The sequence below is a fragment of the Trichosurus vulpecula genome, chromosome 5, assembly GCF_011100635.1.
Source record: "Trichosurus vulpecula isolate mTriVul1 chromosome 5, mTriVul1.pri, whole genome shotgun sequence".
NCBI lineage: Eukaryota > Metazoa > Chordata > Mammalia > Diprotodontia > Phalangeridae > Trichosurus > Trichosurus vulpecula.
The window spans coordinates 203,727,838-203,755,119 of record NC_050577.1 but is presented as its reverse complement, the minus strand read 5'-3'; the positions used below and the strand labels follow the sequence as shown (position 1 = coordinate 203,755,119).

Genomic DNA, 27,282 nt, shown 5'->3' with positions numbered 1-27,282 from the left:
CCACATGCTTAGAAATTTAATCTCTAGGGAAAGGGTATGGAAATTGAAATGACTTTCTTACTATAATAAAAAATTGCTTCTCAAAATGATTGGACCAAACTGTGTCTCCACCAACAATGTATTAGTATTCTCATTTTTCTGTCCCTGCAATATTGACTATTTCCATCTCTAGTCACTCAGTTTGCTGGGAGATAAAATTTTGGATTTGTTTTAACATACTTTATAATTACTTTAGATAAATTAGCTTCACACATTACAGATAATTAAATCTGAAATTAAAAAGATGAAATATACCAATAGGTTATTTCATATTATATGGAGGTGGTATCATATTTCTATGTTCGCTCATCAAAATGAACTATTTCATTGTTTTGAATTTGTAATAATCATGCCATTTCTACCTTCTCCAAATCTGCCAGCATAGTATCAAAAACTACATCATAGGTAAAAGTCATTTTTGAATGATCAGCTTTGGGTGTACTACATTAATCCTTTTTCTTAATATTCTGTCATTTTTCTCCAGTCTAACAATGTTACTACTATGATATTACAAATTTAAAGAATTGAATTAGAGAAATAGTAAGCAATAGTAAAAACTGAAAGGCTAGTTAAGAGACCTGTTGGAAAAGGGGCCAGTTAAAAGTGATTATTTATAAGAAGGTTAACTAAGAGTAAGAGAAGCTAGGTGGTACAGTGGATAGAGCCCTGGTCCTGGAGTCAAGAATACTCATCTTCAGGAGTTCAAATCCAGCTTCAGACACTTACTAGTTGTGTGCTCCTGGACATATAACTTAATCCTGTTTACCTCAGCTCCTCATCTGTAAAACGAGCTGGAGAAAGAAATGGCAAACCACTCCAGTATCTTTGCTAACAAAATGCCAAATGGGGTCATGAAGAGTTGGATATAACTGAAAAACGACTGAACAAAAAATTACAACGATTAACAAGAATGGATATCCTCTAAAGCAATGGGGTCAAACAGAATCAGAGACCACGAAACTATATATAAAGATTGCTACCAGCACAATGGTAGTTCTCCTTCGTTCTCAAAGAGGATTAAAATGACATCACTATGTTGGGGTCAAGGTACAGTGTGGCCAAGTGTGGCTGACTGGACCACTATGAGTTCAGAAGGCTCCATCACAGGTCAGGCACAAATTGTCCACATGAACATTTGGAGTTATCTCTCAATTTACACACCTCACGTTTTTGAGCTACTACAATTCTGTTTTGCTCACAGAGCACAGTGCCTTTTGTGATGCAGGCACACCATGCTGCCAGTGTCTCACAAGTCACATAATTGATTCCAAAGTTCTTCAGAGAGACCTTGAGTTTCTTTGTATTGATTCCTTGTGAGAGTTCTAAGTACAATAGTCTTTCAGGCAAACTTAGGTTTGGCATTTGAAAAACATGAGCAGCCCATGGGAGTTTAGCTCAAGAAAGGACATCAGTGATCAGTACCTCATCTTGCCAGGTGATCTTCAGAATATTCCCAAGACAACTTAAATGGAAGTCGACTACCTCTTCTCTCTCATACTTTCCTTCAGAGTCTCCCAAAGACTAAGCTAGCTCTGGGAATGCATGTGGCAACCTTGTCGTCTATGCGACACTGACTGGTAGAGAACCCATGTTTTCTTGGTGTTAACTGTTGAGCCAAAATTAACACGAGTAACAGAAAATCAATCCATACCGTGTTGCATCTCAGCTGTGAACACTTTTCTCATGTGAATTCTCTGTAAAATAGGCTTTTAGGCAAATGTACATTTGGCATTCAAATGTCACCAGGCCATCAGAGTTGCACTCTCAGCTCAAGAAACGTCCTCAGTGTTTGGTTCTTTATCTTGCCAGATGATCTTCAGAATCTTCCTAAGACCATTCAAATGGATGCGATTCGGTTTCCCAGCATGGCACTGATGTATATACTGTCCAGGTTTCACAGGCATACAACAATGAAGTCCGCACAACTGCTCTGAAGACCTTCGGTCTGGTAGGCAGTCTAATACTTCTCTCCCACACTTTCTTTTGGAGACTCCTAACACTGAGCTAGCTCTGGCAATGCATGTGTCAACCTCATCATCCATGTGGAAATCCCTGGAAAGTATACTTATCCACAGCATTCAATAGTTCTCCATTTGCTGTAAATGATGGTTCCACATACAGATGGTGAAGTGCTGGTTGGTGGAGAACTTGCATTTTCTTGGTGGTGTTAGGCCAAAATTAGCACAAGCAGCAGAGAATAGATCCATACTGTGTTGTATCTCAGCCTCAGACGCTGCATTGAGTGCACAATCATCTGCAAACAAAAAATCACGCACCAACACACCCACCACTTTAATAATTTACTGTCAGTGCGGTAGCTGACCTTGATGTCATTTCTGTCCTCCTTAAGGGCATCTGACAACATTGGTAAAAACGTCATGCTAAAACGCATGGAAGCAAGCACACAACCTGTGTTTTCATTCCACTGGTGACTGGAAAAGTACAAGAGCATTGCCCGTTGTCCAGAACCCATGCAGGCATGCCATCATGAAATCATTTCTCACTCCTTTCTGAGCCCACACTGGCTCTCAAGTAAATGACCATCTTCCAAGTGAAGGGTCAGTCAATTAAGGAGGACTTGGCAAGAATGTTGCCAACAATAACTAAGGAAGAGACCTTCCCTGAAGGAGGGGATCCCCATAAGGATTTCTACATGCACATATTCCTTTAGAAAATCACATTTTAACATTATCTATCTATAAATATATCTATGTATTTTTATTTATTTAAATATCTCTCAATTACATTTTAATCTGGTTTATGCCACACCCAGGAGCGTTGTGGTCTGTATGTGGACTGTGGGCAATGTATTTGACGGTTTTAGAGGAACTATTACTCAAAAGAGATTTGGAAATGTATGGACATCAATATCATTTTTTCAATGATCATTCTGAGATACTTGCCCTCCCTCTCCCTCTTCCATTCCTTGCCCCTTACCACACATAGGTTCTAACAGAAATATCAAGAGGACATAAAGTAATACTACTAAGAGTGCAATGTTACCTATAACACTGAAATAGGAGCTTCTAAGACACAGCAAAATCCATAAAGGAAAAGAAATTGCAAATAGGAGAAGAAATACATGTTTCTGGGTGATAGCAATTGTCAAACAAACAGAGAGACTCTCCATACAAGTACTTTCTCTTATTGATAAGAGCCTAGTGACTACTTAAGGAAAAGGTGGGGGAAAAGTTTTAATTTCATTATATACCCTTCCTCTGAAGGACCATAATATTCCTTACCAATTCTATGTCAATCTAAAGAAGGGAGGAAAAAAAAACCATAATACTCCCCCATGGATTGGCCAGATAACCACTCTCAAAACACACAGAGAGACAGACACACTCTTTGAAGAAGAGAAATCTCCTGCTGAGTTATTTTAAAATTCTTTGCTTATAAAGCTGATAGTTTGGAGAATATTATGTCCTCTGGACTGAATTCTTAGATATCTTTCCACAAATAAATTGTGTTATTCCAGTTTATTTTTGGAACTCAAGATAAAATTAGTACATGGTATTTTAAACATACTTATTTTTAAATGGACATACTGACCTTGAGGTGAGACTGAAGGGAGCAGCATATCGAGGAAGATGTGAAAGAGAAAGTTATAAAGAGTTAATGAGATTACCATTCAGATATTATACTACTGAAGAACACAAGACAAAACATGAAATATAGCATTAAAGAAAAAGAAAGAAGTACCCCATGGGTTATACCAACCAATGAGCATTTACTATGTGCCAGATTTTCTGCATCAATATGAAACTTCTCCAGCAAGAGTGCTATCTGAAATCAACTATATATGGAAAGTGGCCACTTCTGCTTCAGAATTAGTAATTAAATATGTGAAAATTTGGCTGTATTTAAAGACAAGACCACTTGATTATTTTGCTAGTGCCTAGGACTAAGCTTTTACAAGCCTCTTTCACCTGAAAATGTTCCAAATTATCTGATATAAGATAGAAAAACATAATATAGAATTATTGTTTCCATTAAGTTGTAAAAGGCAATAGAAAACAAAATTTAGTTTCTCTCTAAAAATTTCAAACAAATTTATTTTATCCCAATGCGGGAAGAATTTTTCTTTCATTTCTTCTGCTGACCTCACATTTGTCAAAGTATACCTCATAGAGTGAAGTCTAAAAACAAACTGACTGAAAACTTCACAGAACAAATCTCCTCAATAAAAGGATTTCTTCTGTAAAACTTGGACTCGGTCAAAAGACCGCATCTGAGGACCTAGAAAACCACACATTCCCCAACCCTGGTATAGTTTTTTATATATTCATACTTCTCCCTCTATGGTGCTCAAGACCCAAAGTATAATGCAACCAGTCTCTAAGTTCCTGAAGAGCATAAGGACCTTAGAGCTCATTATTACTTACTAACACAAAAAAGAAAAACATAAGTAGAGCTTCTTAAAGAAGAAAGGGAAGAGTGCAGCTTATTTACTAATGTCAAATACCACTTGGGCTTTGTTTCTGCCCATTTCATCCAAAGCTACAGTAACTTTTAAAGGGCATGTATCTCACTACCTCTTGACTTGGAAGCAAGGACCAGATGATAAGGAGTTAATAAGAGAGTGCAAAGAAAGAAATAACATTAACTTAAGGAGCTGTATGGAACAGGGTAGAAAATATGGCTCTGGAGTCAGAGGACCCAGGTTCACATCCAGCCTCTGGCAGTGATGCTGGGCATATCACTTGGCCTTCTGGGGCCTCGTTTTCCTAATCTCTAGAAATAGAGGGCAAGACTGGAAAAATTCCTTGACTCCTTTCTAACCTCAGTAATCCTATTATTTCTCACAGCTCCTACTTTCACATTCTAGAGTTTGGATCTAGGACACAACCTTTACAGCAAAGACTTCTATATAGATGACCATCAAAGCTGGAGTCAAATTAAATGAGGACATGATCTCCTGATTAAATACTTGGATTCTCCTTTTCAAGTTAGCTGTCAGTTACTCTTCACACAATGAAGAACACTAGTCCTTTAAGGTAAGTAGGTAAAATCTTTATCATCTCTGTTTTATAGACAAATAAAATGAGAAACAGAGGTCAAAGGAGTTGCTGAAGGCTCCAGAGGACATGGGGCAAAGCCAGGGCTAGCACCAAAATCTCCTGACTCTTAGTCTAGTATTCTCACATCATACTCCCTAATATGCCATAGAATATTGAAGATTCATAGAATACTGTGCTAGATGAAAAAGCATAAAATTTAGATTATGACTAGGCCCACAAGCAATCACACCCTACCCATGACAATATATTAACAAATACACTAATGAAAACCTCTTTTGCCTAGGTATGTGATTTCTTTTTTTTTTTTCTTGAATCTGTAAAGTGCTATGCAAAATCTTCAAGCTATAGATAAATGTTAGGGATTACTAAGTGGAATTTTCTATATGTTGCAAATTAAAAGGGACTCAGGCCATTTTTGCATTAGTAGAATGCATAACAGAGCATATGCCAGAAGGAACATTCTATCAATCAAGTGGCATGGTTTCAGTGTTTTGTAGTATAAGGTCCAGATAAAATAAGCAAAAAACTGCATACTAAACAGTTCTTTCAAAAGTCTGTAGGGTCACTTATTGACATAGGATCTTACAAACCTCCTACATGCAAAAGGAGTTCATTGCCCATTAACAGATGAGAAAAAACACTAGTATATCCAGTTAAAAAGGAAAACTTGACTTCAGGAATACCCTATCTGCCTTTTCCACTCCTCCTCACATACTGATAAATTCCAAAGGAGGAAATGACCAAACTACTGGATCCACTACTAATTTATATTATGTCATTTCACCTGGGCCACCACTGGAACACGCAAGCTTTCTGCTCTTACCTAAATGTCCCTTCTTTTTACTCTGAATTTTCCAAGTCCCCCTCAGAACACTGCCTTACATTTCACTAAAAAAAAAAAAATGCTGAATCCATTCATCCCTCATTCCTTCTTCTCCACATCTCTACATCTGAAATTGCTATAACATCAACCCTCAACTCTCTCTGTTCCAAAGGAAGAGGCAGCACTTTTATTTGCCAATTACTAACCCCATTCCTTCTGCCCTTGATCCCAATTCCCTTCAGTCACTTCTAGAAACCTGTCCATTCCATCATTCCTTCCATCTCTCATTTTCCATTTCTTATATACTGCCTCATTCCATTTATTTATGAACATACTCAATTCTCCATTCATAAAAAATCTTCATGTAACACTACCATTCCCCCAAACTATCATTTCCCCCTTCTTTCATAGCCAAGCTCCAAGAAAAAGTAAGTATATACTCATTTCTCAAACCACTGCAATTTGGATACTGGTCTTACTCAAATGAAACTGCTTTCAACAATTCTTAACTCACAAATCTGATGAGTCCTTCTCAGTTCTTATCTGTCTTGACCTCTGTAACGCTTTCCATTGCTCTTCCTCTCTTCCTACATACCCTCCCTCTGAGCTTTTGGGATATTCCTCCCTCCTGATTCTCTTCATACATACCTGGCCACTCTTAGTCTTCACATCATTCATTTCCCAACCCCACCCCCAAAGCTTTGTTCTGAACCATCTTCTCTTTCTTCTATATATTCTTTCCCTTGGTAATTTCAGTATCTCGCAACGCTTTAAATATCATATATATGAAGATGTGTCCAGATGGTTATATCCAACTTCAAGTGTCTTCTGAGTACCAGTTCTGCATCAACAATAATCTATTGGACATTCCAACTAGATTTCCCACAGACAAACGTAACATGCTCAAACCAAGACTCATTACAGTTCCCCTCCTCCTCCAACCCTCTCTTCTTTCTAACTTTGCTACTTCTGATGAGGGCTCCATTGTCCTCTAAGTCATGCAATCACTCATTAAGAATGATTAATATCATTCTAAATTCCTCCTTCTCTCTTACTCCTCATGCCCATTAAATTGCCAAGTCTCGCCAAGTATATCTCTTTTATTGTTGTTTTGTTTTGGATTTTTTTGGAGGGGGGAAGACAAGGCAATTGGGGTCAAGTGACTTGCCCAAGGTCACACAGCTAGTGTTAAGTGTCTGAGGCCTAATTTGAACTGAGGTCCCCCTGACTCCAGGGCCGGTGCTCAATTGACTGTGCCACTTAGCTGCCCCCTCAAGTATATCTCTTCAACGTCTCCTGCACTCTTATGCTTTTCTTCCACTCCTAAAACCACTGTTTAAGTACAGGCCCCTCTAGACTATTATAAGAAATTCTCAATTAGTCCCACTGCCTCTAGTTTCTACCTTTTCTAATCCATCCTCTGCAAAAGAAACAAAGTTGATCTTTCTAAAGCATAGGCATGACCACATCACTCCTCTGCTCAAAAGCTTCTGTACAAATTCCTGTTAGGCATTTAAAGACCTTCACAGTCTAACTTCAGGCTGTTTCCAGACTTACTGAACATTCTTCCCTCAAGTGTGCTCTAGACGCCAGCCAAATTGGCTTACTTCCCATACGTGATATCCCTCTGACCATGCTTTAACATAGGCAGGCTCCCACCCCTGGAAAGCACTCCTTCATCTCCATTATGTCACTTAATCCCTAATTTTCTTCAAGGCTAAGCTCAAGTGCCAGCTCCTACTCAGGTGTGATCATCTTGTCCCCCAAACCTGGAAATTCTTGTGGTTTTTACTTTATATATATATATTTCCTATTGACTTCTCTGTAAACATTTTATTTCCTTGCAATAAAATGCAAGATTTGCAAGGGGAGGGGGGCTGTGTCATTATTACCTGGCACAATGCCAAGGGTCACAGTAGGTGCTTAATAAACTCTTGTTGAATGTGAAAAAATGAGTGAATACTTTCCTTGCTACCTTACAATAATCTTGCGAGGTAGATAATAAAGGTAGAGGGTCAGTGGCTGTGTCATAGAAGCAAGACCTGAACCCAGATATTCTTGATGTCAAGTCCAACATTTTAACTGGGAAAGTCACTTAATCTCTCTGTATTTCAGTTTTCTCATCTGCAAAATGGGGGTTTATACTGAGGTCAGTTTCAGCTCTAAATCTATAATCCTACAACACCATGCTATTTTTTATTTAAAGAAATAACTTCCCTTTCTTTTAATTATAGTGAAACCATTAAAAACAGGCATGGGCATTTACACTTATATGTAAAACTGAAACTAGATAAGAGGCAGAGGTAGATAAGTCTTCCTATTGATATTCCATAAGAAAATGTCTATTATGTGTAGGCATCCAAAATAAGAGAACATTCACTTCTCTCTCTAAAGGTATGCACATTGCAATGTGGGTCAACTATTTGAAGACTGTGATATAGAAAAAAGTGTTATAAACACAAATTAATACTAAACATTTATAGTGCTTTCAAACATAACATAGTTCTTTTTTTTTAATGCATGGTAAAAATGTTCTTATTCCTGAGAACAGTCTGTAACTCTAAGAGTGATGTGAGCAGCTCTCCCAGAAACAGCTGCCTTACAGGAATGAAGTACATCAAATAAGTTAACTTTTAGCATTGAAAATGTAACTGGAAAGAGTCCACAGCATGGCACTGAAGGAGAACAACAAAAGTAGAATAACCAATTCAGAGTAAAGAATAGAAAGAATCAAGACAACTGAAATTAGCAATATTTAAACCACAGTAGAGTGTACCACACTACAGAATTTGTCCAAAATCAGGTCAGAATCAGGAAAAGATAAAGACTTAACACAACCAGTTGCTCTTTTATTCTATTTAAGCCAATTCCTAGCACTGGCAAGAGCAATAGTAGGAATTTGGAATAATAAGAAACTTTATATAACATTCACCTCCCTAGCACATCCCCAACAAACTCTCCTCACAATGAAGACTAACACCTGATAAAGGGGCACAATTTGTGGAAAATTACCCTTCTGAGAAATCACATGACTAAGAGAAAAAACATACACACAACAAGAAAGGAACCATTGGATGGAAATGTGAGGAAATTCAAATGATAAATGATGGGTAAAGTCACACCAACACACAGCAAAAAGCTGGGTGGCAATACAAAAAGCAAATGGTTTAAAGAAAAAAAAAGAGCCACACATGCACCTCAATAACGTAATAGGCAACGAAAAGTATGTAGTCTTCCTGATAGTTCTCCCATATATAAAGTACTAGATAAATATAAAGAAAGAGTTAAACAGAGTCTCCATCAAAGAGAAAGGTTTTTTGGGAGTTTTAAGAAGCTAAAAGAAATGTTTTCTCTAGAACAGACAAAACTTTGATTAACAAAAAATACCACATTCATACAATATATTGGTTTTAAGCTAGGATCAAGATACCAGATCCTTTCAGGCAGAAAAAGTTTGAAAGATAGCTAACATGAAATCCAGCCAAAAACACATGGTCTCAGTGGAATGGAAAAAGTAAAAGTTTAAGACTAAGGAGACCTGGATTATTTATTAATCTTTATTTCATCAATGATTAAGTACAGATAAATTAGTTTACCCTTGTCTCCATTTCCTCATTGGTAAAAGGAGTTGATCTATAAGGTCTTCTGACCTTTTAAATTTCTATAATCTGTTCCCCTCTGTGACCATGACATTAAAGTAATTATATAGTTTCAAATAGAGCAATACAACTTTTTAAAGGGTTAAAAGAATTTAGAATCATATACTACAAAAGTGGAGTAGCATATGCCTGAAAGGGTAAAAGGGCCCACAATTTCAATAGCCTTTCAAGTCATATTCTGAGTAAAGAGTAGGCAATTTATAGTTTTTTCCTCAAATAGGTGAATTATAATGGCTAAAAAAAGCGGTCACTGGCCATAATTCTAGCTAACAAATTATTATTTATTCCTTTTAAAAATTACACCTAAATCCCAAAGCAAGCACTGCAGTGAAATACTGAATTTACCTTCTTTTTTTGCAAGTAAACAGATAAGAAAAAGTACATAGTTTCAAGTAATGTTGTATTATTTATTTTCAATGGCACAGTGGGATGTTCTAAACATAATCCTCACCACCACATGCTAAGATGGGGAACACTAATAAATCAAAAAGCTTTTGAATAAAAATTTACTAAGTAAATATTTGGCAATAGTTCTAAATATGAAAACAATACAAACACATGCAAATAAATGAAAGGAGAAAAATATAAAAGAAAACAAAATCTAACTTAGACATTTCTGGTTACCATGGCCTTGAAGATACAGTTTGATGTATTTGATGAATACAACAAAATTCAAGGCAATTATTACAGAAGGCAGTTACATATCTCAGCTACTTAAGCGGTCATTGCAATAATGGAAAATGTAAAGTTAAGGGGCTGGGGGTGGGAGGGAAGGAGATAGAGTAAAGCATTTAAAAAAATTTTGGAAACCTAAGCCTGGGAATTTTCTAAGAAGGGGGGGGGGAGGAAGAAGGGAGAAGAAGGAAGGGGTAAGGTAAAGGGAAATGGAAAGGGAAGGAAATTACCTAACATTCATAGAATGATTCCAGGAGCTTTCAAAATAATGATGATGAATGGCTCCTAAAAATTGTGCTATACATACTAGTGGTTTTAAATCCTTGTCCATATTTCAAGGCATTCAAATGACTTTTAGCACCTGTTAAATTCTTCATTTGAAGGAGTTCCAGTGGAAAATGTTCAGAAGTTTATATAATTTGTACTAACTGGTATTAAAGCTTTACGCATACATATCTATGTGCAAAAGTGATAAAGGTAATAAAAAAGGGTCAAAAAGCAGGAAGATTTTTTGTGTTCAAATACTCCAAGAACAAAGAAGACAACAAAGGAAATTCTGAATGAGCTCTACAGGTAGGCCTATGAAACAAACCATATAAAGGAAAGTTTAAATTTATGGTCAAAGGCCCACAAAATATTATCCAAATGTTATTTAAATTTTTTTTAACTATCAATGATGATGTCTACAGTGATGGAATGTCTACACATCCATCATTGGAAACATAGGTAAATTAATAAGGTCCATTCCAACAGTGAATATTTCTACTATTTGGGCCATTAAATTATAGAAATGCTTACTAATCTCATTGACTAAGGCTTGAACTCTTGAATTAATAACCGCCTTTTACTTTACTAAATAACATCATCATCCTGTTACTTTGCTCACCAATGTAGCAACCTCTAATAAACTACAAGAAATGAGAGTAACCAAGTTACACCAACGTGAATGACAAGGATATTAATAAAGTAAGGTCAAGAACTAAAGTGGCTAAAGCTAAAACCAGTTACCCCAATTACACTCCCACCCTCACTCCCTAGCCCCAGAAATTATAAATCCACACTTTAACCATTCTGACTTCATCAACCAACTTCCAACTCATCCATCCTTACCTCTCCAGCTCAGCTATCTTCTTATCTTTATCATTCTTCTCATTTTCCATCTCCTTTAAGATTTCCAGGAGACGATCTACCTCTGCCTGGGCCTTACTGGATTCATCCCTGTGCTGTGTAATTTCCTTCTCTAACTGCTGAAGTCGATCATTCACCTCAGGACTGCCTCTGGCTTCTAGAGTTGCTTCATGTGCCTACAAAGTAAAGCAGGACAAAGCCCATTAGAAACACACACACACACACACACACACACACACACAAACACACGGAGCAATCAATCAAAAAATAAGTATTTATTAAGCACCTGCTATGTACCAGGCATTGTCAAGAAACTTACACTTAGGAAAAGAGAGAGGAAGGGTAGGAGAGAAGGGAGGAAGGGAGGGAGGGAGAGAGGGATCTACTATTTGTTAGGCACTGATCTAAGAGCTTTTCAAGTATTATTTCAAATATTATCAAATATTCAAATATTTCATTTGATCTTCACAACATCTCTGACAGGTAGGTGCTGTTATTATTATCTTAATTTTACATCTGAGGAAACTGAGGCAAATAGAGGCCCAGGGTCAGTATATGATATCAATTTAGAACCTCATGCACAGGTTTCTATCCACTACATAACCCAGATTTCTTCTCAGGGGAGATCCTTTGCACCTATGCAGTCTATACAAGACACACACAAAATATACACAACACAACCTGGGATGGAAAGGCATGAGCAACTGAAGGACAAAGGAAAGATCTCCTGCAGAAGGTTATTCTTAAACTGAATTGTGAAGGAAACGGCCAAGGATTCCAAGAGGTAGAAGTGAGGAAAGGTAACATTTCAAGAGTGAAAGAGAGTCTCTGCAAAGGCACAGAGGTGGAGAACAGAAAACCATGTATGAGGTATGTTTAATATTCTATTTTTTTCCCCAATTACATGTAAAAACAATTTTTAACATTCATGTATGAGGAAAAGAAAGCATAGAGGAAAGGAAAGTATAAGGAAATTAGAAGGGTAGGTCAGATTATGAACAATTATATCAAAGGCTTTGGTCAAATCAATGAATGTTATATACAGATCTCTGTTCTGCTCCCAGCATTTCTCCTGGAGGTGTAAGGCAGCAAACACCATACTGACTGTTCCTTAGTCCTTTCCGAAGCCTATTAATGACTCTGGCAAGAATCTTGTCAGCAATGACTAAGAGAGAGACCCCTCTGTGATTGTCACAGAACAACCTATTTCCTTTTCCTTTACAGAGATGGCCAATGGAAGCATCCTTGAACTCCTGGGGTATAACCTCCTCTTGCCATATAACCTGTATGAGCAGGTGACGCCCTGCCTTGTACATATCAGATGGAACAGAATCAGCACCAGGCACTTTGCCACGTAAGAGGAGACTAATGGCATTCAAAACATCTTCAGTTAGAAGTTCAGCTAGAGAGGGACTGACATCTACCTGAGGTATACTTTCATTGGTTTCAGCATCAATTGATGATCTGTTGAGAATGCTATAGAAGTGTGAACATATCTCTCCAGGATCATGTTCTTATCATTACTCAATCTGGCTCCATCAAAACGCTGAGTAGTTGAGATGCACCATAGATCTTTGGGCAATAAAAAACTTTTAGGGCATCATAAAAGCACTTTGGATTGTTACTATAAGCATAAAACTGAATTTCATCTCCCTTCTTACTAAGCCAAGAATCCTGCATCTCTCCAAGCTTTGCTTGCACTTTACTTTTGATGGAGTTAAATGCTGCCTTCTTAGACTATTCTGCTAGTAAACCCTGTGGAGTTCTCGTTTTTTATTTAGCAAATCCTGGATTTCCCCATCATTTTCATAAAACCAATCTTGATGCCTGCAAGTTTTCTGGTCCAGATGAGTAACTTCAGTGTTGTACACCAAATCTCTGAAAGCTGCCAATCCTTGTCTGCTCCACTGTTGTCAACTGTGTGTTGGCTCAACTTCCTTTCCAAATTAGCAAGGAACTATTCAGGCTTGGAGAAGCACTCTAATCTGTCGACACTCTCTTGTGGTAGTTGTCTTGCCTTGGGGCCACCATATTTGTTCAATGCAAATGTTGGGCTTGGAGAGGATAAGTCTTTGATGAATCCAGTACTCTATATCACACATCACCTTTGTCACTCTCGCATCCTATCTTTGTCTCTCCCCACCACATACTCTTTGACAGAGTTACATTGGCCTTCTGGCTGTTCCAGGAATAAGACATTCCATCTCTAGTCTCCAGGTATTCCCTCTTTCTGTCTCTGATGCCTGGAATACACTCCCTCTTCCACTCCTACTACTTACCTCTCTTGCTTTCTTTAAATCCCAACTAAAATCCCAATTTCTACAAGTTTTTCCCAAGAATTCCAGTGCCTTCCCTCCGTTAATTATTTCTTATTTATCCTGTATATAGCTTGTTTTGTATGTATTTGTTTGTATGCTGTCACCCCCATTACACCGTAAGATCCTTAAGGATAGGGAGTGTCTTTTGTCTCTTTTTGTATTTCCAGCACTCAGAACAGTGGTGATTAATAACTCTTTATTGCTTTATCTGAATCAGGCATCACAAAATAAACCCCTAAAGAAAGAAGCTCAGTGAGTAGTTTCTGTCTATTCAAAAGTAATTTTAGGACACATAACTTGTTCATTTTTCTTAGGTTTGAAATTTCATTTCTCAGCATTTCATGAATACAAAGTCATATCAATCATACTACCAGATGACTTATGTATTTGGGAAAGAGCTAAAGGTGAAAATCAGAAAATTTTCATTTCTGTTCCTGGCATTACCATTTCATAACCACATCAATTTCCTTTGTCCTGTGCACAAAATGGATATATGTGGGCTAAATACAATATAGTTAAGTGACTTCATAACTACTTGAATGGCTGACCCCAAAAGGAATCATTAAGGAGTTGATATCAAATAGCAAGTTCTCTATGTTATTACCCTAAGGATTTCTGAGTTGTTCTGTGCTATTTGACCAGCCATTTACAGCATGATTAGCAAATCTTCAGAATATAAAATTATTAGGAATACATAATACTCTGGGAGAATTAGACTCCAAAAGAACCTAAACAGTCAAACTAATAAGATGAAACGTAAAAGACTTCAAAATTATTAGGGTGGGACAACTATGGTTATACAAAAGTTCATCTGAAAAAGATCTGGCAGCTTTAGTAGATGCATTAAGAACCTTCAAATTCAATAATGTGATAGCGTGTAGTCAATAGTGTAATGCAGCAGCCAAAAAACATCATTTCTGGCTGCACTAAGAAAGAACCAATGAGAGAATAGCACTGCTATGATCTACTTTGGCCAGCCAAAAACTAAAGAATAGGTGAAAGAGGGTATGAAAGGGTGTTTAGATTAATGGGAATGGAAGGATAAGGGAGGAGTCTCTAGGGGGAGGGGGAGGGAACAGGTTATAGGGGGCTATGGAAGGGTGTTTAGAATTACGTGAATGGGAGGATACGAGAGGGATCCTTGGAGGGAAGTAGGCAAGTAATAAGAGAGCAAGGTAGCAGGTAGAAATAGAGTAGGCAGAAATAATAGGAAACAGGAGATATGCACAAACATAAAAACAAAGATCAGGAGTAGAATGTGTTTGGGAAAGTATATTTCTATATATGTATGTATACATCCACAGCTATAGAGAAATATATCCAAAATTAATTGTAGCCTAGCGGGTGGTGGAGAGGGAGAGTGCACAACAGAGAAAAAAAAGAAAATTTACAAGGAAGAAAAGATGGACAGCTTTCAACACAATGCGTAGTATATATCATACAGGCTTTCCTGAAGTGAAAATTTATTGTTATATATTTTGAATCCTGTCTTATGTTCTGCCATGCACATGACATGCTTTTTTTTTTTCATTTCTTACTTTGTATTTCAGTTCCAATATTTAAGTATAAAATTTAAAAAAATGTTCAGTGTGGGCTAACACATTTTAGAAAGATCTCTGAAAAAACCAATAAACAAAACCAAAGCATAGTGATCAACATGATGAAGCGCTCTGAGATAATATTAGATGCAGATGAAAGGAATTGGAGGGGAGAGGGGATGTTTAAGCTGAAGAAAAAGAGACTTAGGGAAGACATGACAGCTGTTATTATTGGAAGAGCTGTTAAGTCAACAGATTTGGGCCAGAGAACAGAACTAAGAATAATGGATGGAAATTGCAAGGAGGCAATTTTAGGTTTCATGTAAGGAATATCTTCCCAAGAATAAGATCTATCCCAGTGGAATAAACTGCCTCGAGAGTTAGTGGAGTCCCACTACTACCAGTAAAGGCTGCGTGATCACTTCTTAGGTTATGCTGTAGAGAGGGCTCTTGTTTGGGTATGGGTTGGAATACATGACCATGAAATCTCCTCCAAAAAAGAAAGTAATAATTAGCCGGGATGTGTATGTTTCTGTCTACTGATTTTACCTGTATGTTGAAATTATTCTCAAAATTGACAATCCCTTGAGAGTATTACACTTTTTATTTGAATATACATTACATGCATAATCTGATAATATCACAGAATTATGAAGTGCTTCACAAACTTTAATACACTAAGTGAATTTTTATGAGTATGTGCCACATGAAACATCTACACATGGACCACAATCTCCAACATATAGTGCCAAGCTCTTCATTTCCCACACTACTATTCTGTGTAGAGTGGGATTCCCCTTCTTGTAAGAGGTATACTAGATGCCCACTGAGGTCTCTTCCAATTTTCAGTGATCTCCACAGATTATAAAGTTATTAAGTGTTTGAGGCAGGGCAAGAATACAGATCTTTCTAATTCCAAGTCCAGCACTCTATAAACCCAGGATGGCTGACGCCGATATTTTACTATTGGAAAAGGAAGCAATATGGGCTATAAAAAATTGTTCTAATAGAAAGAATATTAAATTGATCATCAAGAAAACTGTGTTTCATGCCTGGCCTACCAGATGTTGCTGTGTACCAAAGGAAACCATTATCGACACTGCCCATTTTTCTGTTTTAAGCTAAAATATCTACCCACTATTCAAAAACCAAAGTTTTTTTTTAATAGAAAGACCTAAGGAATCACCATTCCAATTCATCATTTTCAGACTAAGAACACCAAAGCCAAGAGAAGTCCAGCACATAGCCCATGAACACAAAAACCAAGAAACCATGTCTCCTGATTGGTCCAGAGTATTTCCCACTGTACTATAGTCTTCCTCGGAGGAACTGAATTTCAGTGAGGTAACAGATTAGGAAGGAAAAGAGCTAGGAGCATGGTACATACATTTCATCTTTTTCTATTTTTTCTTTTCCCTTCCTATTATGCACACAAAAGAACACATGTACACACATGCACATACACATACACACACACACAGAGCATAGAGATATTGTGGGAATAAGGTATAGGAATATGGTATTTTAAACCTCTGGGATCATTACAAAGATTTTCAATTGATAGTACTGGCAAGAAGCCAGGGCAATTTTTTTTAACCTTTTTCAATTGTGATTCCATTTTCAGACACTCTTCCTTCTTCTGCTCCAAAGCAATCTCCAGTGTCTTAAGCCTAGAATCCTTCTTCAATCCTGAGGAAGCTAGAGAAGATGCATGTTCCTTGAGGTCCAAGAGTGAAGCCTAAAAAAATAACAGATATCTGATATAAATGATAGCCAGAGGTCTCAAAATTTACGCAATGTCTCTGCGTTCTGATTTTCACTTTACTGGTATACACAAATGAATTCTTATTTAAAAAGCAAAGAATGATTGTTAGAAGAGTCAGTTTTTCTTTATGTTAAAATTAAATCTAACCTAAAGTCAAAGGGTATTTAAGACTAGTTGAAAGTTATTCAGTCATATAAAGAATTACAGTTTTAAAGTTGTAAGTAAGTAAAGCTTTCGTTACCAATAATCCTGAATAAATTCAATTATATAACAGTATTTTCACTTTTACATGGAAAACACTGTATGAGGCTTTGCTATAAAATTTATGTTTCTATAAATTTCCATTCAGAGGGTAACTCTAAAACCTATGTATTATCAGCTCACATGGCTTTAGGCCATTTTTGCTCTGTAGTTCACATACTTCACATGAAGGAGCATCTCGAAATGCATACTAAAAAGAAATTGAGTGGGTTGATGTGAATTCCAGATTTCTCTGCCAATAATAAGAAACTACCATCCCAATAATCCCCTGAATTTAACAGGGTTCCAATGATTTCAAGAGCTGATCTATGGAAATAGCATAAATTAGCAAAATTTAAATTGATCAAGGAGTTAGCCAAGAATTTTTAAAGTATATGTAATATTCTCCTAAGTCACTGAACAACTTCCTAAAATACAGCCATTTTGACCATGTCCTTCACGTGCTTTTCAGAAAGCTTGCTGCAAAAACTATGATTAGATTCACCAATTATTCTCTATCTGATCACTATCCCCAAAAAGAACTATAACAGTATATACACACTCACATGAGTAAACACACACACACACACACACACACACACACACACACACACACACACCCTAGTCTTTAAGTCAAATCAGGCCTATCAATTTTTATGAGATTAACCTCTTTCTCAGACAGGTCTCCTTGCAAGAGGCTGACTTTTTCCTTTAAATCCTTCAGGTCTTTCTTATAGTTGTCAATCTCCTCTTGCTTCTCCCGCTCATCTCTGTCCCGCTGCTCCTTCAAGCGTTCAATTGTTCTCTCCTAAGGAAAAAAAAATCTGTTAAGGGTTTCTTTTGGTACTGCTATCAATTCTGATTATAGCTAAGGAAATCATACATTTTCTTTCCATCTACACCAGGTTTGAAAATCATGGGTTTTTAAAAAAATTTTTGCCTTTTTTAAAAAAACCAGCTATTGTTCCTATGATGATTTTGACAAGGGTCAACACTGGTCTGACTTTGCCCTCATGAATATCCAGGTTCTTTTTTTTTCCTTTCAACTTCTGCTAGTACGAGGGATTACTACAACATCCACGTGCAATAACACTATTAATTCATGCTCTGGGTAACTGAAAATCTAAATAATACTGGTTATGTCAGCTAAAGGCATTGAGGAAAGAAAGGAAAGAAACAAGCACCTACTTATTAATATCCCCATTTTGAGGTTGAGGAAACAGGCAAACAAAGGTCAACAGATTTGCCAAGAGTCATTGAGAGTGTGTGAAGCCACATTTGAACTCAGGTCTTCCTGACTTCAGGCCCAGAGCTCCACCCACTGTATCACCTGGCTACTTCTAGGTATCTGACAAACAAGAAACAACTTCCATTTCACTTATCCACAAGCCCAGTTATTTAAAACATTGGAAAAACATATTAAAAACACCTAAAATTTATGATATAAGGCATGCAAGATAAAAATTAGGTAAGAAGAAAAGATAGCATTAAAATGACTTGCTTTGAACATGTAGTTGGCCAGCTGGAAAAGTGAAGCAGGAAAACCCTAATCCCTGGTGGGCAGCCTGAAGTGTTCTGAGTCCAAGAGATTCAAGGAGTAGTGACCAAGTCCTTGGAAAAAAATCAAGTCTAAAACACAAAGGGATGGTCTAGAGATTTTCCAGCCACCACAGTATGGGTCTAGCTACCTCTTTAATAGTCATTCTTAAAAAAAAACCAAAACCACGAAAAACCTCCCACATCTTTGTATATAAAAACATTGTGAAATAACAGCAAAGATTCAAGGCTATTTCATCACAAAACTGTAATGCAATCTCAAATGTACTAGATTAAAAATATAAAAGTAACAAGTATGTTATTTTTTAAAAATTAAAAAACACACAAAGATAGTAGAATTGATTAAAAATGAAAAAAGTAGGACAAGCAAAGAAATTATCTGAAAGATGTAACCAGGAAGGCATGGGACTAATTGAAGGGACTCCAGGTGGTCAGTACCTGAAATGTAACTACCAATCACTTGGTCGACATCCCTTTATTAAGCATTTAGCATGTGCCAAATACTGTGCTACGCACTGTGAACACAACCAAAGGTAAAAACAATCCTTGCACTCAAGGAGACATTTTCTAGTGTGGAAGACCACAAGCAAATAAGCAGGTACATAAAAGACACGTCCAGAGTAGAGATGAAAGGTGATCCTGACTTGGAGATACTAGCAGGTGAGAGTACGGGCAGAGACCCCCTCCAGAAAGTGACTGAGCAGAGTCAGGAAGAAAGGAATTCTGAGAGCCTTTAAAGCAGGTCTGTGCAACATACAGGCTGAAGGCCACTTGCAGCCTGCCAAAGCAACCCATGGGCAGTGTTGTGAAAGCCTGTTTTACATCCTCTACGTTTTTCACAAACCACCAGAAATCTTCTGGTGGGCCACCCAAGCGCCCTGTGAGCAATATGTTGTACAGGCCTGTATTTACATCCTCTACATTTTTCACGGGCTGTTTGAAATCTTTTGGCGGGCTGTATATTGTACAGGCCTGCTTTAAAGGAAGAGGCAGAATACTGCAGGTATAGGGGATATCTAGTGTTAAAAAAAAAAAAAAACAAACCAAAAACATAGACCCAAAGATGAAAGGGATCAAGGGCAGGTTTTTGAAGATGGAAGAGACATGAGTATCTTTTAGATATAGATAAGTAGCCAATAGACAAGGAAAGACTGAAACCAGTAAGAGAATAGGGATGACAGAACAAGCAATCTGCTAGAGAAAATGGGGATGACATGGGATCGCATGTGCACACAGAGGGGTTTGCATTGGCAAGAAGAAAGGCCTCCTCTTCACATGAGACTAGGATCAAGGAGAAGGTAATGACAGAAGATAACTGGGTATATAAGATTAGAAGGAGGGAAAAAGAAAAAGCTCTCAGCAAATGGTTTTCATTTTTCCAGTAAAATATGAGGCAAAATTCTGAACCGAGAGGGAAGGAGAGGCAGAGGCATGGGAGATTTGAGAAGGATAAAAGGATAGTGAAATGCTTAGTGAAGTGCATAAGGATAGCCTTACCACATTGGGACATAAATCAGTAGTGAATCCAATCAGTGCAGTTTCATGATTTTCTCCAACTTCATTCAGTAGCAAGTGAAGAGGAGTGAAGGCATCAGATAGTAGGAGTAATCCAAGGCTCGGACTTGGCAGGGCAAGATCAGTCATGTGATAACAAGGCAATGGCCTCAAGAGAAGAGGACAGAGCTGAACTAGTTCATCAAAATGTCAAGATAGGAAAGGAAGGAGAGTATATGGAATGCAGTAATGATGACCTGGGAAAGAACTGAGAGGTTGGGAGATGTGAATAAAATAGAAGGTTAGGGGTTAGAAGGCACAGAAGAAGGTAGAATGTCAAAAGATTATGATCAGATAAAGGAATCTCAGAGTTCATGAACAAGGAAGCAGAGTATTTATGGGTGATGGAAAAATCAAGGGTATGACCATGTCTGTATCTGCACTAGGGTTGAGGAATAAGTCAGGGGAAATGAGTAAGCTGAAGAACTAGGGAGTTAGGGTATTAGAGAGAGTGTTTGTGTGTGCGTGCGTGCGTGCGTGCGTGCGTGTGTGTGTGTGTGTGTGTGAGAACGCTAAAATGAGGGCAAGAATTGGGGGAAGGAAAAAAAAGACTGAGCCAGGCACTGAATTCATTAAAGAAAGAAGGGGAATGTCTCGGAGGTTGGCAAACAGGAGCTATTAGAATCCTGATCAGGTGATAAATATGTACTGAATAAACCTCAAAGGAAGAGGTTATTAAGTGACAGTGGTAGAGGGTGAGTCTGGGAAGTGGCAATGGGGACCAAGGAGCACTCTTCCACCATGACCAGTGAAAGGTAGGAGGAAGAAAAAAGTGAAATAAGTGACAGTGTAACAAGCTCTGGGTCAAGGAAGCTGTGTCACCAAGAGGAATGAGGTTTCCCTGAGTGCAAGAAAACTGAAGGAGGAAGGAAAAGATATAAGATGACAGCAAGTTTGTTATCTATGGAACAAGCATTTGAGAGAGCACAGCAGAGGAGGTAGGTAGATCTTAAATGGACTGCTGGGAGTGGGATGAATGGGAGATCAGGTTAAATGGAATGGAACTCAGGAGCAGGCAGAGTGGCACAAAGAATGAGGTTTGCACAGTGATGGTCTGGGGATTGGGATGGGGGAGGTAGGGACGGGGGGTTGTGATAGCATGACAGGGTGTTAGTCACTGAGGAATGAATTAATGTATCCCAGCAGACCAGGCAGCAGGGATAGAAGCACAGCTGACTAGTAATGGAGAGTGAGAAATGAGTCTGGACCTTCTCATGATATGGAGGCTCCAGGAAAGGAATCAGCAATCACCAAGTCAGCCTTCAGCCTGTTCCAGGCTCAGGCAAAGATGTATGGCTAGAAATGAGGTCAGGGAGAGGAGGAGAGTCGCAACCTATGTGGACTGGTAATGCCATGGCTGCCCCAGGCTCAGATTCTCTTTTCAAGCTAAAGGTGAAAGTGATTTACTCAGAGTCATAAAGCTTGTTTTTGAGGTAAGATCTGAATCCAGGTCTTCCTGGGTTCTTCATACAAAGCCAGAGTGGCTAGATTGTAGGGTATGCAGAGGCGAGCAGTATAGAAGACTGGACAAGTCAGAAAGAGCCAGGTTGTGAACAGCTTTAAATGCCAAACAAAGGACTTTATATTTGATCCAAAAAGTACTAGAGAGCTACTGGAGTTTACTGAGCTGGAGGAGCTGGGGGGATAGGAGTGGTGAAGAACAGCATGTCATGATCACACCTATAGAAAGAGAAGCCTAAATCTTAACTGTGCAATACCTCATAGTGATGCTAATTACTGGAGCAACAAAGATTTCAGGATCTCCAATGCTATATGATGGGGGCACAGTGGATAGAGTCCTGGGCCTTTAATTAGAAAGACTCAATCTTCACGAGTTCAAATTTGGCCTCAGACACTTCCTAGCTGTGTGACCCTGAGCAAGTCACTTAATCCTGTTTGCCTCAGTTCCTCATCTGTAAAATGAGCCAAAGAAGGAAATATTATCTTTGCCATGAAAACCCCAAATGGGGTCATGAAGGCTCAGACATGACTGAAACAACTCAACAACTGCCATGATATTCTAAAAATCTACATGGCTAAAGTATATCAAATTTCAAAGAGGACAAAATCCCCAGAACTGGTGACAGAGTATCTGGCTACCTGGAAAATCTTGCAATTGTCTCCAGATATGAAATCTGTCTTTTCTAATTGCAGCTGCTGAAATTGGAAACTTGTCAAAGGATTTTCTCTCTTCCCATAATATGCATGCCAGCAAGAAGAGTACTGAATATTCTCTTCTGTTATAACCCTCAGGATTTCACAGAACCATAGAATCTCAGATTTAGAACACACTTCAGAGGTCATTTAGTCCAACCTGTACTGGAATACTGAACATGAATTCCAGTAAGCCCAGAAATCTTTTCAGACAGACTGCCGTCTAGCCAAATTTCTGCAATCCAATATTGTAATGTTGACCTTTTTTACCCAAGATTTTACAACCTCTATTAAATATTACCTTATTAGATGTCAAACTTACCAAGATATTTTAAGATATATTAACATCTAATATGTTATTTATGCCCCTTTAGCTTTGTGTCTCTCCAAATCTGATAAGCATGACACACTGGACTTTGTGTAAATCACTGATTAAAAATTTTTTAACAAAATAGGGTCAAGGATACTCTCATTAAAGAATTATCAAGACGATGTTGACCTAATAATGACTATTCCTTTGGTCTATTTATTCAACAAGTTATGAATACACTTAACATTACTACTGACTATCCCACAAATACCCATCTTTTCTACAAGAAAATCATAAGAGATTCAATAATATCTTTTGATGAAATCAGTATAGTAACCCTGCTCAAGAAGGGAATGAGATTAGTCTGGGATGCAAAGAGCCAGCTCTTTGCAATCATTGTTTCCTTTTCTAGATGTTCATGAATTATTCTTTATCACACACCCCCAGCCACTATGTTGTTGTTGTTGTTGTTTTTTTAATTAAATGCTCCAACTTTACACAAAGAAGGAAATAACCATTCCTGTAATAGTACATTTGAGCTTACCTTGAACCAAGGTCAACTTCATTAGACTACAGTTTTACAAACTGGCCCCTCTTCTACATTCTTTTTTTTTTCAAGTATACACATTGATTTAGACTCCCATTAAAACAGCCATGGCTGCCAAGATATTCACAGTTAGGGACAGGGGCAGTGAGTCTATATAGAGGGGAGGAATCCTAATCCTACAGGCTTGTGGCCTAGATGTGCCATTAGATAAGGGAAACCCTGACAGGGAATGGATCACCTGATGGGATTCCCAGGGAGGAAGCCAGAGGCTAATGAGTTGATAACACAGCACAGAGGATGGGCCAAGGCTACAAGTGGGGGGGGGGGGGGTAAGGGGGTGAGCCCTCATCTTAGCTGAAAAGCCACCCCACCTAAGAATCAAGTTTTTTCTCCACCCCCATTCCCTTTCTACCATTTCTCAGGATGATGTGTAGCTGCCTAAATGCATCCTGGAAGAGTCAGGTTTCTACCTACCCCACCTCTACTCCAACTTTTCCATGGAATAAGAAAGTGAGAAATAAGTCTTTAGACTAGACATTCCATTTCTTCAAGTTTGGTTTAGGCTGAAAAGAGGGTTTATACCACTTTTCTCAAGTAAAAGAATCAAGAATGGCTTCTATAGAAGGGAGGGGTAAAGAAGGGTTAATTCCCCCTGCTTGACTTGGCCTCAAGTGTCTACTTTTTTAATGCAAAAAGTATTTGCCTTTGTCCAGTGCTGCAAAACTCTCTTATTCTCCACAATCTTTCAAAATATCACAGAAATCATTTGTTTTAATAATCACATCTGCTACCTCTTATGGTGGATACAGTTCAGCTGTATCTGGTGACTTGAACTTATCAAGAACACCTAGGTGCTTTCTAATTATGGTCTTACTTATCTTGAGTATTAATTTCCTACTATTCACTTTCCCCCATATGTTTGAATTGATAATGTTTCTTCTTGGTGAATAAAAGGCAAAAAAGATTGTGTGAGGTAAATAAAATGTGAAGACTTCACAGGGGAGATATGTATAAATATATATCTATATCTATACTGAGAAATGTTTAAAAATCAAGAAATAGGGAAGTAAAAAAAGGGTCACTGTGATCTGCTTTCCTTTACTGTAAAAGTACTATAAAAGAATGGAGAGGGTCTCCCCCTCCCCTTATCCTAGTCTCCTTTTTTAGATTTATAGATGTCACCTTAGTTGTAATCATTAACTAAGGGAATAGGAATTGGAGTTTCTGTGCCTCAATTTCCCAGTTCTTTGTCTAGCTTTCATGCTCAGATTGTAAGCTCACCTCCCAGCCAATGGTGAGAAGGGTCAGAGGTGGGCAGGAATTCTCTTGTGTTAGGTATAATTATGGGTGCTTTGCCCCTTGTAAAGTGCCTCCCTTGCTGGATTTGTTCTAATGGGGAATGCCCAATTCTTGAGAACTGAATAAAATTTATTTCTGTTCCCTTCCTGAGATGGTTCCTTATTAACTTTTAATTGGTGAGGGTCTTTTTTCCCACACAGTTTTGGGGGCTCGTCCCAGGATCTGCCCATTTTGTAAGTGAGACTCCTGATTGGCTCTGAGACTGTTGCACACTTGGAGATTTCTCTGATAGTCTCTGGAACTGTTCGGATATTTCTGCTTTGGCTGGGCAAAGTCCCAAAGAGCGAGAGACTCAGGGGAACAGAAACCAAAGGGCTCCGATTCTAAAATAAAAATCCCCCAAGTGAAACTCTGGCCAGTGGAGAGAGAAATCAGTCACAAGAAGTTATGTGCATATAACCCAGCAGGGGAGGGCAAGAGCTTGCGGGCCCAAGGGTTTTAATTAGATTGGGTGCCGCCACATGACCCCACCCCCCAGGTAACTGGGAGAAGCTGGGTGACCATCTTCTGTGGTTTCGAGAGTCACTGACTCGGAGGCTCTGGTGACAGACCTCATCTAAATCGGAATGGGGAAAAATTAATCAAAGTCTACTATTTCGGAGTGAGGATTTCTAGGTATACCAGTAGATAGTCCTTTAGGGAAAAAGCTTTTGGATTTCTGTACCTACCTGTATATGTTTCTGTGTCTGTGTGAATGAGTGAGTGTAGCCTGTCAGCAGCAGCAACAGCAGGAATGGCGGCGCCAGAGCGGTCAGTCAATTCCCCCTTGCCCCTCCCTATCCCACTGGCATTCCTGAGGAAACAGGTTGGGTATTTTCATCAGTGGGAAGGAGTGAGGGGGAGCACAGCAGGCAATTCAGTTTTGTTCTACGTGTCCGTGGTCTGGTTAAAGTTTACCATTGTAAGGAGAAATACCCACAAGTTAAAGTCTACTTGTTGGGGGGGGGGGGAGATTGTTTTATGTTGAAAACAGGGAGAAAACGGGGTATGTGAGGAAGAAAGCCTGAGAAGTGTTGGACCGAGTTTTCAGGGCTTTGGATAGAGAAAAAAAGGAAGAAAGAAGAGGGGGGAACTTCTCCCTCAGATCAAAGGGAGGCAGGCTAGACAAGTATTGTAACCCTTTTTCTGCCTACATAAAGGAGAAAAGTTTTTGTGTAATGGGACCCAACCAGAAAAGAATTGAACTAAATTTGAAAAGCGAAGATGTAGCATTCCTAATTCAATGCTTAAGAGAAATTAGAGTTCATTTTACTGTTTGTCACTCAAGTTTATGGGAAAAGCAAAGGAGAGACTGTGATAAAAGTGGAAGTTGAGTAAATTAAAATCTTGAGCAAGCATCTTAGAGTAAAAGGCTTGATAGCCTGAGTTAAAAATCCAACAGATGAAGTTATAGAGAGATAGAAGGGATTATGTCCACCTACCCTTTGGACTATATCTGTGAGTAGGTTCTGTTAAATTTAATATGAATATTGGTCCAGTATGTCACTTTAAACTGATCTGGTTATAACAGGTGATTCAAAATTGTTTGTAAAACTTTTGCAAGAAAATGTGGACATGAATGGGGAACTGAAAAATTAAGGAAATATATGAAATTGTGGACAACAATTTTTTTAAGGGCCAGGGTTATTAGAATTGTGTGGCCCTAAGAAAGTTAATTCACTGTTCAGTGAGGGGATGAGGGTAGAATTCACTCCTAGAAATAATATGGGAATCACATAACTGTAAAAGTATTTGGTATACTGATTGGCAAAAACAAACGTTTAAATTAAATATAATTGCTTCATATGTGGATTTTCTCAGATGTGAAGTTTATGTCAATGGTGATAAGATGAAGGTGGAAACACATCCAGCCAGACTGGTAATTAATTAATTATGGTTTTAAAATGTTTAAATACATGACATCTGTTTATGGTATTGTATTTCTAAAAATTTTGTTATATTGTTTGGAAAACAACTGTATCATCTGTGTTGTTAGAGAGGCAAATTCTCCAAGTGTTCTTAGGTTGACAATTGTACTGTTAATATAATGAAGGGATTAGGAAACTGTTAAGTCATTTTATTTGACCATGTCTTTTAAAGGAGTTTAATTTAAGAATCTATAAACTTCCAATTTTTGTAGTAGCAGTTACTGGGATCCCTATTTGTACAATAAGTTGGGAAAGCCTGGAAGTTTTACTGAAAGAGAGAGAAAAGTGGGGTCGGAAACTAGCTGACCTCTGAAGCTGGCTTTTAAAATCAGTAGGACTAATTTTTAGTAATTGGTTTTGAGGACATTATTTTAAAAATTAAAATTTGATTGTGAGGTCCTGATAAAGCTTTAAAAGGAAAAGGTATTTGTCAGAAAATGCTATTATGTGAAGTTGTGATACCCAAAGACCTAGAAGGTTTTATGGGGGGAAATTAAAAATTTGATTAATGCAAAAAATATGAAATCTTGTTGTTTTTAGTCAAATCATTGGGTAAATTGATACTCTTGTATAGTCATGTGAAGGATAACATTTTTTTAAATATTAATGGGACTAGCTAGATAAAAGGAAAAAGATACAAATGTAATGCTAAAACATTATCCCATAGATTAAGGCTGGGATTTTACGT

General features: G+C 38.0%; 1 protein-coding gene across 8 annotated transcripts in view; it reads right to left on the bottom strand.

Moving 5' to 3' along the window:
- ERC1 (ELKS/RAB6-interacting/CAST family member 1) overlaps nt 1-27,282 on the bottom strand; it is a 404,612-nt gene that overhangs the window by 212,918 nt on the left and 164,412 nt on the right. For all 8 annotated transcript variants that reach the window (XM_036761847.1, XM_036761852.1, XM_036761851.1 and 5 more), the window contains 3 exons: nt 17,874-18,014; nt 16,799-16,939; nt 11,328-11,521 (listed from right to left, as the gene is read on the bottom strand). In XM_036761847.1, coding sequence (XP_036617742.1) covers nt 11,328-11,521; nt 16,799-16,939; nt 17,874-18,014 — 476 coding nt within the window. The remainder of the gene's footprint in view (nt 1-11,327; nt 11,522-16,798; nt 16,940-17,873; nt 18,015-27,282) is intronic.